The sequence below is a fragment of the Bos mutus genome, chromosome 5 (assembly GCF_027580195.1).
Source record: "Bos mutus isolate GX-2022 chromosome 5, NWIPB_WYAK_1.1, whole genome shotgun sequence".
NCBI classification, from domain to species: Eukaryota; Metazoa; Chordata; class Mammalia; order Artiodactyla; family Bovidae; genus Bos; species Bos mutus.
The window spans coordinates 86,933,932-86,949,340 of NC_091621.1; the positions used below are offsets into that span (position 1 = coordinate 86,933,932).

At 45.1% G+C, this 15,409-nt stretch overlaps 1 protein-coding gene across 1 annotated transcript in view; it reads right to left on the reverse strand.

Annotated features, from left to right (window-relative positions):
• ST8SIA1 (ST8 alpha-N-acetyl-neuraminide alpha-2,8-sialyltransferase 1) overlaps window positions 1-7,078 on the reverse strand; it is a 175,461-nt gene extending 168,383 nt beyond the window's left edge. The window contains exon 1 of the mRNA XM_070371176.1: window positions 6,226-7,078. Coding sequence (XP_070227277.1) covers window positions 6,226-6,461 — 236 coding nt within the window. The 5' untranslated portion in view covers window positions 6,462-7,078. The remainder of the gene's footprint in view (window positions 1-6,225) is intronic.
• Window positions 7,079-15,409: the final 8,331 nt, after the last annotated feature.

Here is a 15,409-nt window from a genome sequence, read left to right on the forward strand (position 1 = left end):
AAGCATCATTATGAACAAAGCTAGTGGAAGTGATGGAATTCCAGTTGAACTATTTCAAATCCTAAAAGATGATGCTGTGCAAGTGCTGGACTCAATATGCCAGCAAATTTGGAAAACTCAGCAGTGGCCACAGGACTGGAAAAGGTCAGTTTTCATTCCAATCCCAAAGAAAGGCAATGCCAAAGAATGTTCAAACTACTGCATAATTCCACTCATCTCACACACTAGTAAAGTAATGCTCAAAATTCTCCAAGCCAGGCTTCAACAATATGTGAACCGTAAACTTCCAGATGTTCAACTTGATTTTAGAAAAAGCAGAGGAACCAGAGATCAAATTGCCAACATCTGCTGGATCATCGAAAAAGCAAGAGAATTCCAGAAAAACATCTATTTCTGCTTTATTGACTATGCCAAAGCCTTTGACTGTGTGGATCACAACAAACTCTGGAAAATTCTTCAAGAGATGGGAATACCAGACCACCTGATCTGCCTCCTGAGAAATCTGTATGCAGGTCAGGAAGCAACAGTTAGAACTGGACATGGAACAACAGACTGATTCCAAATCGGGAAATGTCACCCTGCTTATTTAACTTATATGCAGAGTACATCATGAGAAATGCTGGGCTGGAAGAAGCACAAACTGGAATCAAGATTGCCGGGAGAAATATCAATAACCTCAAATATGCAGATGACACCACCCTTATGGCAGAAAGTGAAGAAGAACTAAAGAGCCTCTTGATGAAGTGAAAAAGGAGAGTGAAAAAATTGGTTTAAAGCTCAACATTCAGAAAACTAAGATCATGGCATCCAGCCCCATCATTTCATGGCAAATAGATGGAGAAACAGTGGAAACAGTGGCAGACTTTATTTTGGGGGGCTCCAAAATCACTGCAGATGGTGATTGCAGCCATGAAATTAAAAGACGCTTACTCCTTGGAAAGAAAGTTAACGACTTACCTAGACAGCATATTAAAAAGCAGAGATATTACTTTGCCAACAAAGGTCCGTCTAGTCAAGGCTATGGTTTTTCCAGTAGTCATGTATGGATGTGAGAGTTGGGCCATAAAGAAAGCTGAGCACCGAAGAATTGATGCTTTTGAACTGTGGTGTTGGAGAAGACTCTTGAGAGTCCCTTGGACTGCAAGGAGATCCAACCATCCCATCCTGAAGGAAATCAGTCCTGAATATTCATTGGAAGGACTGATGCTGAAGCTGAAACTCCAGTACTGTGGCCACCTGATGCAACAAGCTGACTCATGTGAAAAGACCCTGATACTGGGAAAGATTGGAGGCAGGAGGAGAGGGAGACGACAGAGGATGAGATGGTTGGATGGCATCACCGACTCAATGGACATGAGTCTGAGTAAACTTCAGGAGTTGGTGATGGAAAGGGAGGCCTGGCATCCTGCAGTCCATGGGGTCGCAAAGAGTCGGACAGGACTGAGCAACTGAACTGAACTGAACATAGTGCCATGCGCATAACAGGGCCTAATAATTCTTTGGCTTTGCTGTCACTGTTACCACGTCAGGTGCCAAGAATAAAGCCTTGCATGTAAACCTGGAACAGAAGCTTATTTCTGAGGAACAAACACAATGGGTAAGGACCTGACAGAAGAGACAAATGCCACTCTCCTCATGCTACTTAAGGACCTTCCAAGTGGCTCAGCAGTAGAGAATCCACCTGCCAATGCAAGAGATGCAGGAAACGCGGGTTCAATTCCTGGATCAGGGAAGATCCCCTGGAGAAAGGAATGGCAACCCACTCTGGTATTCTGGTCTGGGAAATCCCATGGACAGAGGAGCCTGGTGGGCTGCAGTCCATGGGGTCCCAAAGAACAGGACATGACTGAGCACACAACACAGAACATACTACCTGACTGTTTAATCAGAAGCAGCACGAGTTGCCTAGAAAGTTTAAGTTTCTGTGGTAGGGTGAACTGATTTATGTATTTTCTACCGCTATGTGGATGAGAGGGAAACTTTCTGTTTAGCAACACTCCTAAAGCTTGGTTGCTTTCTTGCTGCTCCTCATCCTCAGGGGGGATTTGTCAAAGTTCCCCTCTGAGGGATCAGCACTTAACAAGCTCTAAGCTTGGAGAAGAAAATCACAAAAGTAAGTGGAAGCACAAAAGGCAAAATGGAATCTGAAATTCTGATGCTTATAAACCTAAGCAAACACTTTCTTTTGTCCTCACAGGATTTTACAAGACTTAAAGACCATCCCATTCTTTCCTCATATGTTTTTGTCAGTCACCACCCAGGAGGAGGTAAGCTGTCTCAGAGAAAGCAGCTGTCCATCCTGTCCACTGCTATCCTAACTCATATCCGGTGCACTGTAGTCACTCATTAAATATGGGTTGACTGACTGGCTGCAATTATTTGCATGTGTGTGTATATGAATACGGGCTTCCCAGGTGGCTCAGTGGTAAAGAATCACCTGCAATGCAGGAGCCGCAGGAGCTGTGGATTCAATCCATGGATCAGGAAGATCCCCTAGAGGAAGGCATGGCAACTCACTCCAGTATTCTCGCCTGGAGAAACCCATGGACAGAGGAGCCTGGTGGGCTACAGTTCATAGCATCACAAAGACGTAGCGTGCATGCACACATATATGAATATATGTATTTATGTCAATACATATACATACATCATTCCATGGTTTATGGATAAATGTGTGTATATCCCCACACATATGTGTACATTGTACATTTATGTACACGTGTTTGTATTTGTGCAGAAGATTTGTCAGACTGGAAAACACAGATACCTGTTTGCCAAAGTTGTGTCTCCTTAACGCAACAAAGGCTTCTGGCTGACCTGTTTCATATTTAACAAACATATGACAAATGTCATAGCTCACAATGCTTCCCTCATAGCTCAGTCAGTAAAGAATCTGCCTGCAATGCAGGAGACCCCGGGTTGATTTCAGGGTCAGGAAGATCCCCTGGAGAAGGAAATGGCAATCCATTCCAGTATTCTTGCCTGGAGAATCCCATGAATAGAGGAGCCTGGCAGGCTACAGTCCATGGGGTCGCAAGAGTTGGACACGACTTAGCAACTAAACCACCACCACATGACAAACGTAGACAGTGTATTAAGAAGTAGAGACGTCACTCTGCCAACAAAGGTCCGTGTAGTCAAAGCTATGGTTTTTCCAGTAGTCATGTATGGATGTGAGAGCTGGACCATAAAGAACGATGAGCGCCAAAGAATTGGTGCTTTTGAACTGTGGTGCTGGAGAAGACTCTTGAGAGTCCCTGGGTGGCAAGGAGATCAAACCAGTCAATCCTAAGGGAAATAATTCTGAATATTCATTGAAAGGACTGATGCTGAAGCTGAAACTCCAATACTTTGACCACCTGATGTGAAGAGCTGACTCATCAGAAAAGACCCTGATGCTGGGAAAGATTGAGGGCAGGAGGAGAAGGGTACAACAGAGGATGAGATGGTTGGATGGCATCACCGACTCAATAGAAATGAATTTGAGCAAATTCCGGGAAATGGTGATGGACAGGGAGGCCTGTCGTGCTGCAGTCCATGGGGTCACAGAGTCAGACACAACTGAGCGACTGAACAACACTACTATATACATACTAATGATCCAGATGTTAAAAAATCAATTAATCATTCAGAGTAGAAAAAAAAAAGACTTAACAAACAATGATATTTTGACTATCTTTCAAAATCCTCCTCCCTGTTTATTAGCTTCAGTGTAAAGTGTCGGGGTGGGGTGGGGAGGGCAGTGGGGCATATTAGGACTAATAATGATTCTTTGCAAATCTGCCAGGTGAAACATTCCAAGTTCTTTTGGCCTGGCCAAGTGCCCTTATTTAAGTTGTAACATATACAACTTACAATTTATAACAACTGGAATGATACTACTGACTGATTATATGTGCCAGACACTGGGCAGTGTTGGTTTTTTTTTTCCTATTTAAACTTTACACCAACTCTGCCAGGTAGATGTTATTATCTCCATTTATTCATAATGAAACTAAAACTCAAAAAGATACAGTAATTTGCTGAAGATACTCTGCTGTTTACCTAGTCATGGCAGTCTAGGATAAACTCAGGATTCGACTCTGAAGCCCAAACTCTTTTTCAGCTCGCCAAGCTCTTCTGTCCATAGGATTCTCCAGGCAAGAATACTGGAGTGAGTTGCCATTCCCTTACCCAGGGGATCTTCCTGACCCAGGGGTCAAACTCAGGTCTCCTGCATGGCAAATAGATTCTTTACTGCCTGAGTCAAGCAGCATGCATTCAACGGTACCTCTTACACAGTTTTATAAATACTAACTTTGAGAGACATGTGTTCAGGCAGTTTTTATTTGTTGTCCTTGTTCAGTCGCTAAGTCATGTCGGACTCTTTGCGATCCCATGGACTGCAGCATGCCAGACTTCCCTGTCCTCCACTATCTCCCTGAGTCTGCTCAAATTCATGTGGATTTTCATAAGTAATTCTCTGCACAGAGAGACTAGCCCACATGCCAGCCAAGCACACTGAACATCACCCCAGGCTACAGACAGTAAGAGGCAAGTGTGTCTCAGGAACAACCCGCCTGGGCTTCTCAGAAAATGAAGCATTTTCCTCTTGATGATGTCCTCCGAAAGAAATCCAGTCTCTAACAGAGCTTCATTCTTACTCCTCCTATACAAAAAAATGGGCTCATTCATTGCAAACGAATGGGAAGTTCTGAACTCATTTCCTTATAGTACTTGAAATGAAAGTGCTTTCTGTCTTTAGAGCAAAGAACTGCTGCATGCTATGCCCTTTGAGTAAAACAATCAATATCGTGAAGGTGAGAGAAAATGAGCTCTTATATATTTTTAAGGGGAGTGGAGTTATTTTTAAACTTAATGATAGCAGAATTCTGAAGAGAGCAAAGGAAATTCCCAGTTTAGAGAATTCCGCTGCCTTTCCCTGCAAGGATTGGCTGTTACCTCTTTGACCTTCTTTTCAGGAGCAGGCCTGAGAAAGGGAGGGAAACCATATGTTTTCAAAGTTTGTTTGTTTTCTTGTTTAATTTACAGATGTTTCTGAGCATTTGTAACAGCTGTGAAACTGTTTCAGTTGGTTCTCACCTGGCCCTATACTCCTTTGCTCCGCATAGGAAAGCACTGTCTACCCCCTCCATATCCCTAGACTGCAACCATCCCTGGAAGAGCCAAGGGCATCATCTTCAGCTGAAGGGACTGAAGGTGAAAGGGGCCCCTGACAGTGAGAGAAGCACCAGGGTGTCCCTTCAACATGACCAGGAGGACTGAGAAGCAGCAGAGGGAAGCAGGTCAGCCTTACCTCCAGTCTTCCCGCACAGTTCCTCCCGCCAAGAACTCATTTTTAGACCCTTAGGCTGAACGTCCCAGAAAGGAAGGGAAACTTCGACCTCTGAGTGATCCTCAGAGTTCTGATTTCCAAGCTGGTTTTAGTTCTGTGTGTTTTCTGAGTTCAACCCCCTGCCTAAAGCAATCTCCCGGTCACCAGAAGACAGCCACCGTTTAAGCCGAGCAAAATTGCTTTATGTGACAAAAATTTCAGCCCTGATCCCGCAAAGGTACCTGACCTTGGGGGAAATTAACTCCTCCTTCTGAAGATTTAGTTTGGGGGGCGGAGAGGGTACAATGAGGATATAATATCCATTATTAGAAAGTTGATAAAGCCCCAATAAAAATCACCTAGTCCCTGACTCTTTAGCAGATAGGGTTATCAACGAGTGTCCTGTGTTTATTATGGGCTCACTGCACAAAGCAGCGGAGCCAGGCTGGGTGTCCATGTTTTCACTGTCCACGACTCCCTCGTTAGTGACTTCTCTTACCAACCATTCACCAAACCCCAGGAAGATGCCTGGTACCTGCTTCTAGTTCTCCACTGCTCTGAACTTCTACAGAGCCTAAGATACATTCTCATTAAGTTCAAGGGACAAAGTTAGCCTAGCTTTTTATTCCCCTCGGTCATCGGCAAATCGCTGACTACCAGTCAGGCTTGGGAAGAAAGGCGAAAAGACTTTTCATGGCCAGGGCGGGTGTCCGCACATCTCTGGGGGTTAAGAGCTGGGGAAGGGCCCCCTGACTACCGTCTCCAGGTTGGGGAACGACAAGGAAAGGGCAGAAGGATAAGAAGACCCGGAAAAAAGGGCCGCTGCGAGGCAGTCCTCTCCGGTGACCCTGTCCTCGGCGCCCCGGGGAGGAAAGGACACGAGTGGGGTGGAGCCGCGAAGGCAGGAGTACCTGAAGATTCCGGCGGCCGTCCGGTTCCTCCTCCACGCAGTGCCCTGTTGCAGGACTCCCTGCACGATCTCCTTCTCGTCCGGCAGCCGATAGACAGGGAAGACGTAGAGCCAACAGAGGACCACAACGCAGAGGGCACTGGCTCCCACGGGCAGCCGGGTCCGCGGGAACTTCCACGCCAGGACGGCCATGGCCCCTCTGGATGTGTGTCGCCGGGCCCGCCCGCAGGGGCTCATCGCAGCTCCGGGGTCCCGGGGTGGGGGTTGGGGGCGAGGGCCGGAGCCTCAGCACCAGGCTAGGCGCAGCGGCAGCGGAGGGTTCCCGCCCCGCCGGCCCTCCATTCACACACACCTTCCGCTTTCTTGCACGCACTGGGACGCCCGCTCCTTGGGCGCCCAGGACCCCAAAGGTCAGCGCAAAGATGTTTTTTTCCAATGCAACTTTTTCAAGGATATCTTGCTAGGGTAAGTAGCCGGGGAGCAAGTCACGAGCTACGGCCATGGTCGTTTCTCCCTGCAGAAGGCGGGCGCCGGGGTCTCCGAGAGCGCGGGGACAGGGGGTGGGGGGCGGCGGCGGGGTGTTGCTCCCGCCGGTTCTGCAGCATCACCGTCGCCCTCGGCGTGGGTCCGGGGAGAGGCTCGGCTCCCTCCCAGACATCTGGCCCGCGGCGTCCCCTTCCGAGCGATGCTCCTGCGCCCTTCGCCGCCTCTCCCCGCCTCCCGCTCTGCTGCGCCGCCAGGCACCCCCCCGCCCGCCCCACGCCGCCCCCTAGACGCGCCAAGTCCTTGGAAATTTCCACGGCGGCCGGGACCGCTAGCCCGCCCCGGGCTTCTCCTCCTGGCTTGCCAGGACCCCCGCTCCCCACCCCTCCCGGAGAAGAAAAGAACTCGCTCTCATCAGTGAATTCAGCGGCGCGCCGCAGCCTTCCGCGGCGCCCGGGACTTCGCAGACACACGCCCGGGGATTGGTGGAAATCAAGGTCTCCCCTCCTTCCCCCACCCGCAAAATTGCCTCTTTTGACCCGTTCAGATCCGCGACGCTCGGCTGGAGAAAGAACCCCCCTCTCCTGCTCTGGTCCCTCCGGAGGTAGAGGCAAACAATAAAATAAAAACAATAAATAATAACCCCCCTCCCCCAAAATGTATATATTCAAATCCCTGAGCGTGGCCGAAGCTGGCGGACAGTCTGACCCTCCGACACGCAGCCGGCTCGCTGGGGCTGTCACCCCGCCGCCGTCACGCTCGGCTCTCTCTAACTGGTTGGTTATTAACCCGCAGTGAGGCGCGAGGAGGCCGGCGGAGATTGAGTCCTTGCTGGGCCCCCACCCCCATTCCCCGGTCCCGAAGCCGCGGCTCCCGTGGTCCCCGTGCGCGCGCACAGGCGGGCACACACGCTCGCGGGCTCGCGGGCCCGCGCGCGCTCACGAGGAGGTACTTGCACCCCGGGGTCCTCCGCTTCGCCTCCGCCCTGCGGGGAAAGGCGCTGCCGCATCCAGATGTGAGGTCGGCTGGTAGCCAAGCGAGCCGACCTCGGGACGGACGTGACAATGCCTTGGAGGCCCGGTCGCCTTCTCTCCCTGTTAGACGACAGGGCCGTCTGTTCCTCGACGTCTTTCTAGCTCAAGCGACCAGCTTATCGCAACCCCGACCTTGGAAAAGCGCCACCCGCCTGGGCCGGCGGAGTCCAGAGACCCTTAGTGTCTGCGACCACTGGTGGCCGGGCGAATAGCGCGGCTACCTCCTAGCGGCTGCCTGTACTGTTTGCTTAGGCATCGCGTCAAGCATGAAGTGTGCAGGGACAAAGAAATCCCGCAGCCTGCTACCGGGGTCGCCTTCGTCGTCAGGAGATCACAATTTAAGGCCATAGCTTCAGCTGCTCAAGCCCACTTTGGCTACCGCGTCCCTCAAATCTACAGTGACTGTTAGGTGGCCTGATGCATCTTTATCTACTGAGAGATGGGACTTAAGAAGTTGATGGAAAGTTATTTATCAAAAATCACCACCAAAGTTTCATCCTCCCTCCAAAGCCCACTGCCCTCCGCCTGCAAGCATGCCCCAGAAATACCTCCTACTTACTTTAGGCAAATCAAGAGAGACGAAAAAGCGTGAAACCCCAAAGTTACATCTTACACAGTGGAACCTAATCCAGAGTCTTTAAAATGATGATTACCTGAAGTCCGGCAAAATACCCAACCCACTTTCTTCTGCTCTGGGAAGGGGATTCAGGGAACGGGGGTGGTCCAAGGGGCCAGGGAAACGTGTCCCATAGTTGCCAGACTGGATAAATCATATGCCTCCTTTGTTTCAGTGATTTAAATCGAACCCAGACTATCCTAATTTCTCTTTTCCCCCCGCTAGTCCAAGGGATACGCCTATTCCAATTTAAGGGCTACAAATCAATAGGACAGAAACCACAAATATGGTATGGTTATGAAGGGTCTGTGTGAATGTTCCCCTATTTAACATCATTTAAAAATGCAGCAAAGTTGTGCCTTAAACTGAGGGGCTTCTGTGATGCAGTGTGCTGTTTTTCCTTCTTCTGAAAATTAAGATTCTATTTCCCTACAATCCAGCCTCATTATCTGCTTCTCTGGAGCTTGAACACTTGAATCTAGGCAGACCATTGCCTGTCCCCCTTCCAAGTCTCACAGGCATCTCTTTTGTCACTGTGTTTTGTGGTCCTTGTACTTCTTGTATGGGATATCTTTTTTTCTCCCTCCATACAAATACAGTGCATCATTGAAGGCCAATCCAAGGTGCTGGGGATTTCTCCCTCTATGTGTTCCCAGATCACCTAAAACATAGACTTTGTGAGTAGGAACTCATTAAACGTTTCTGATTTCTGCTTCTGTTCCCTTTGACCTCCTGATCTGAATGTCTGTAGAGTTACCTGTCTCTGACAGATGATTAAACATTTAGATGTGTCGTGTTCTGTTGCTAGCATTTTTCATATGTAACTTTGTCTCAGCAATGGGGTAGTAAGAATATTGGGTCTCATGTATCAAATAACAAGCCTATACTTTTCATCCAAAGGAGGATCAATGTCTGGGGAAGAGCAGAAACAATATTTTACATTTTTTTCATGTTCCTCCAGGTGCCATCTCAGGCTTGAACACATACATACTCAACAATTGTTGCTTGATTCCTTTCTTGATAAATCTGAGCATTTCTAATTTATTCCAGCTGTTGCTAAGGCAGCACTGTTTAAGGAAAGGTATAAACCTCCATGTTTAATGTTTTAAATAAAATATTTTACCTGATATTTAGCCCTTTGGCTTATATGACTTTTAGTAGGCAGTTTAGGTGTTGTTTTATAGTTCAGCATCTGAGTACACACAAGCGGGCTTTGCTCTATAAATGTCTTTTACTGGACCAGTAAACATCATGTAAACACCATGGGCAAAACTACCTGATACCATAAGTAAACTTGATGGGCAGCACTTTTGTGACATTGGAGTTCTGAAAGTGGTCTAAGATACATCCATCACAGAACTAAAGCCATGGAGAAGAGAGAGAAAAAGAGCCCCTCTCATTGAACAGTCAAGAGAGACCAAAATGCAGAAAGATAATCAGAGTGAATGGGTCAGGTGCAACTTACAAGTTAGCTTGGACACTAATGGTATGTAGAGAAATATTAATAGTCACATAGAAGTATCTCATTAGAAGATTAAAAATTCAAAAATGTCATCCTTTCTTCAGTCTCCTCTCAAGTTCTTGTTGTCAGAATGACTTGGAATGAAGAGATAAAAGCCAAAACCATGCCCTTTTCACAACAAGTTATAATACCAAAGTAAATAGGGTTGTAGTGTGAGAAAGACTGAATAAATGCATTTGCTTATCTTCACTCCATCTTGTGACCCCACTAAAAGGACAATAAAGGAATAAAAGAGGCATAAACTCAAAAAAAAAAAAAAAAAAAAACAAGAAAGGAAAGGATGCATAAAGAGAAAAATGATGTCAAGAAGTTCACAAGCGAGTAAGCAATTGAAGAGTGATAACTGATTTATCAGAATGGAGAAAACTCTAGGCCTTCAAGTGATAGTGTGTGTGTGTGTGTGTGTGTGTGTGTGTGTGTGTGTGTGTGTGTGTAGGCACACAGGATAGAGCAATATAGATTGAAGCCAACAAGAGTCAAACTAATTGGCACGATGGAGTTCTTCAAAGGCTCTGTAAGTAATGGATGAAAGAAAATAAGAGGTTTGTTTGAAAGTCTTTAGAAGGAAGTAATGTCTCTAGGAAGAGTCGTGTCCTGTAGCCTGGCTTAACATAAGAGATCAGCTTTCTAGAGAGACTGACCAGCACAAGGAAGAAGACCTACAGATTGTGATATATGCAGGAGGTCTCCATCCAAATAGCCATATCCCTACCTCACACCCTGTGGTGAATCCCATCAGTAGATAAAGTCAACTCACACAGACCCACTGGCTTCTTTGTTAGGCTTCAATCTTAAATAAGAGTGGGGAGTCAAGGATCTAAAAAAATGCAAAAGAAAAAAAAATCAACCCAGAGTGGGGAAATCTCCAATAAAAACTATAATAAAATCTTCACAGGGTTAAGAGACAATCCATGAAGTGAGAAAAAAAAAGGCATATTCAGATGACCAGATTAAAAACATGTAAACACACACACACATACACAAAATTCATAGAAGAGTTGAAACACAAATTTGAAGAAGTCTCCCAGAAAGTAGATCAAAATGATAAAAGAGCAAAAAAGAACAGATTTGAGCAGAAAAATAAACATCCAAAATAATAGGAATGGAAGAGAAAAAAAACTAGGAGAAAATTTTCAAAGACATACTTAAAAAGTCTTAAAATTAGAGTCCATCAAGGACTCAACATAAGGAATAAAAAAAACCCCACAACAAAGGATATATGACAGTGAAATTTTAGAAAGCAAGGAAGAAAAATTTTTGAAAGATTTTTTTTAAACACAAAAGACTGGAAATAATGATGGCATTAGATTTATCCAAAAAAAGCATTAGAAACCAGAAGGAAATGGGGTTAAGTCATCAAAATTCTTAAGGAATTTTTTTATAGCCTCAAGTTCTCTGTAGAGTCAACATGTGACTCAAACCTGAGGATAGAATAGAATTTTCAACTGCAGATTTCAAATTTTCAAAAGTCTTAAAAATTTTACTCCTGGGCACTCTTTCCTGGGAAGATACTGGAAAGAGTCCACTAAAATAAGTTTACCAAGAAAAAAATGAATTAGGGATCCAAGATTCTCATACAAGAGGGGAACAAAGGGAATTCCTCAGGAAATAGCCTCAGATCAGAAGAACAATTAATAATGTCTGGTTTTAGCTCAAAAGTAACTTGGAAATTGTAACTCTCATCCTTCCCAGAAAGCTGAACAAGCTATAAATCAACTTCTCTTGCACCATCAGAGAACTGAGGTCACAAGGCAAACCACCAATCTAGAGACATCAGATCAGATCAGATCAGATCAGTTGCTCAGTCATGTCCGACTCTTTGCGACCCCATGAATCGCAGCACGCCAGGCCTCCCTGTCTATCACCAACTCCCGGAGTTCACTCAGATTCACGTCCATCGAGTCAGTGATGCCATCCAGCCATCTCATCCTCTGTTATTCCCTTCTCCTCTTGCCCCCAATCCCTCCCAGCATCACAGTCTTTTCCAATGAGTCAACTCTTCGCATGAGGTGGCCAAAGTACTGGAGTTTCAGCTTTAGCATCATTCCTTCCAAAGAAATCCCAGGGCTGATCTCCTTCAGAATGGACTGGTTGGACCTCCTTGCAGTCCAAGGGACTCTCAAGAGTCTTCTCCAACACCATAGTTCAAAAGCATCAATTCTTCGGCGCTCAGCCTTCTTCACAGTCCAACTCTCACATCCATACATGACCACAGGAAAAACCATAGCCTTGACTAGATGAACCTTTGTTGGCAAAGTAATGTCTCTGCTTTTGAATACGCTATCTAGGTTGGTCATAACTTGCCTTCCAAGGAGTAAGTGTCTTTTAATTTCATGGCTGCAGTCACTATCTGCAGTGATTTTGGGGCCCCCAAAAATAAAGTCTGACACTGTTTCCACTGTTTGCCTATCTATTTCCCATGAAGTGATGGGACCAGATGCCATGATCTTCGTTTTCTGAATGTTGAGCTTTAAGCCAACTTTTTCACTCTACACTTTCACTTTCATCAAGAGGCCTTTTAGTTCCTCTTTGCTTTCTGCCATACGGGTGGCATCATCTGCATATCTGAGGTTATTGATATTTCTCCAGGCAATCTTGATTCCAGCTTGTGTTTCTTCCAGCCCAGCGTTTCTCATGATGTACTCTGCATATAAGTTAAATAAACAGGGTGACAATATATAGCCTTGACAAACTCCTTTTCCTATTTGGAACCAGTCTGTTGTTCCATGTCCAGTTCTAACTGTTGCTTCCTGACCTGCATACAAATTTCTCAAGAGGCAGGTCAGGTGGTCTGGTATTCCCATCTCTTTCAGAATTTTCCACAGTTTATTGTGATCCACACAGTCAAAGGCTTTGGCATAGTCAATAAAGCAGAAATAGATGTTTTTCTGAAACTCTCTTGCTTTTTTGATGATCCAGCATATGTTGGCAATTTGACCTCTGGTTCCTCTTCCTTTTCTAAAATGAGCTTGAACATCAGGAAGTTCACGGTTCACATATTGCTGAAGCCTGGCTTGGGGAATTTTGAGCATTACTTTACTAGCGTGTGAGATGAGTGCAATTGTGCAGTAGTTTGAGCATTCTTTGGCATTGCCTTTCTTTGGGATTGGAATGAAAACTGATCTTTTCCAGTCCTGTGGCCACTGCTGAGTTTCCAAATTTGCTGGCATATTGAGTGTAGCACTTTCACAGCATCATCTTTCAGGATTTGGAATAGCTCAACTGGAATTCTATCACCTCCACTAGCTTTGTTCGTAGTGATGCTTTCTAAGGCCCACTTGACTTCACATTCCAGGATGTCTGGCTCTAGGTCAGTGGTCACACCATCGTGATTATCTGGGTCGTGAAGATCTTTTTTGTACAGTTCTTCTGTGTATTCTTGCCATCTCTCCTTAATATCTTCTGCTTCTGTTAGGTCCATACCATTTCTGTCCTTTATCAAGCCCATCTTTGCATGAAATGTTCCTTTGGTATCTCTGATTTTCTTGAAGAGATCTCTAGTCTTTCCCATTCTGTTGTTTTCCTCTATTTCTTTGCATTGATCGCTGAAGAAGGCTTTCTTATCTCTTCTTGCTATTCTTTGGAAGTCTGCATTCAGATGTTTATATCTTTCCTTTTCTCCTTTGCTTTTCGCTTCTCTTCTTTTCACAGCTATTTGTAAGGCCTCCCCAGACAGCCATTTTGCTTTTTTGCATTTCTTTTCCATGGGGATGGTCTTGATCCCTGTCTCCTGTACAATGTCACGAACCTCATTCCATCGTTCATCAGGTACTCTATCTATCAGATCTAGGCCCTTAAATCTATTTCTCACTTCCACTGTATAATCATAAGGGATTTGATTTAGGTCATACCTGAATGGTCTAGTGGTTTTCCCTACTTTCTTCAATTTAAGTCTGAATTTGGCAATAAGGAGTTCATGGTCTGAGCCACAGTCAGCTCCTGGTCTTGTTTTTGCTGACTGTATAGAGCTTCTCCATCTTTGGCTGCAAAGAATATAATCAGTCTGATTTCGGTGTTGACCATCTGGTGATGTCCATGTATAGAGACATAGGCAGATCCAAAGCCAGAGCTCAGACCTGTCTATTTGAAGTAGAAGATACGAAGCCAAAAACTCGTAGGAGCAAAGAATCATAACTTGGAGTTGGTAAAAACGGAATTTCTGGGAGTTGAATGTGGATAACCAAGAGTCAGAAACTCCTAGGAGTAATAATGAGGTGGGTCCCTATTTTGTAAAATTTAACTCCAGGAATCCCACCAGGCTCTCAGGGTAAAAAACTGAGAAAGATCCTTTTAAGGCTCTGGTAGGGGTAGAGAAGAGTAACCATTGTAAAATATGTAAAATATGCTCAGAAGATTCTTGATAGCAAAGTCCCATCATATCTCTATCCCATCTAGAGGAAGAGCACTTCTCCCATTTTAACAGGTATCTTCCTGCCTCAATTAAGCTGAGAAAACAAAACTATGTAACATTTGTGAAGTTCACAGCCCAGGGACACAGGTCTTTGATCATAATATCATGGAACGTTTGCCTTCCTCCATATCTTGTGCTGTACTGTGCTTACTCAGTTGTATCGAACTCTTTGCGATCCCGTGGACTGTAACCTACCAGGCTCCTCTGTCCACGGGATTCCCCTGGCAAGAATACTGGAGTGGGTTGTGATGCCCTCCTCCAGGGGATCTTCCCAACCCAGGGATCAAACCCAGGTCTCCTGCACTCCAGGCAGATTCTTTACCATCTGAGCCACCAGGGAAGCCCAAGAATACTGAAGTGGGAGCCTATCCCTTCTCCAGGAGATCTTCCTGACCCAGGAATTGAACAGCAGGCTCCTGCACTATAGGTGGATTCTTTACCAGCCAAGCTACCAGGAAAGCCCCTTCTACCCCTTACAACCAGACTAATACGTTTCTAAGCAGAGGATATAGCTGAAAAGTTACAAGATGCAAATTCTCTCTGAGGAAAGCACTTAGAGGAAGCCCCAAGTCAATAGATGAGTTAAAACAAGTGATGTTAGAGCAATTTGAAGCCTATGGCACTTTGGAGCTACTACAAACATTAAACATGGGCAAAAAATCTGCTAAATTATCACAAAACTTTACACTAAAGGCCTAATTATGTCTGTTCTTATTACTCAATACATCATCTCTGGCTTTCAAGAAAAATAATAAGGCAAGACAATTATACATTATATATTACAAAACAAGAAAAGAAAAAACAGCATGAAAAACAAAGCAAGCATCACAACCAGACCCAGCAAAGAACATATGACCCAAGTGTAGGAATTATCAGACAGAGAATTTAAAATCATTGTGATTAAGATGTTAAAAGCTTTTATGAAAAAGATAAATAGCACACAAGACCAGTGGCTAATGTAAGATGAGCAATAGAACCTCTAAGCAAGGATCAAATGAAAATGCTGGAAAACGAAAAACACTATAATGGAAATAAAAAATATATTTGATGAGCTTATCAGTACTGCATATAGCTGAGGAGAGAATCAGCAAGCTAGAAGACAGGTCTAAGTAAATTCCC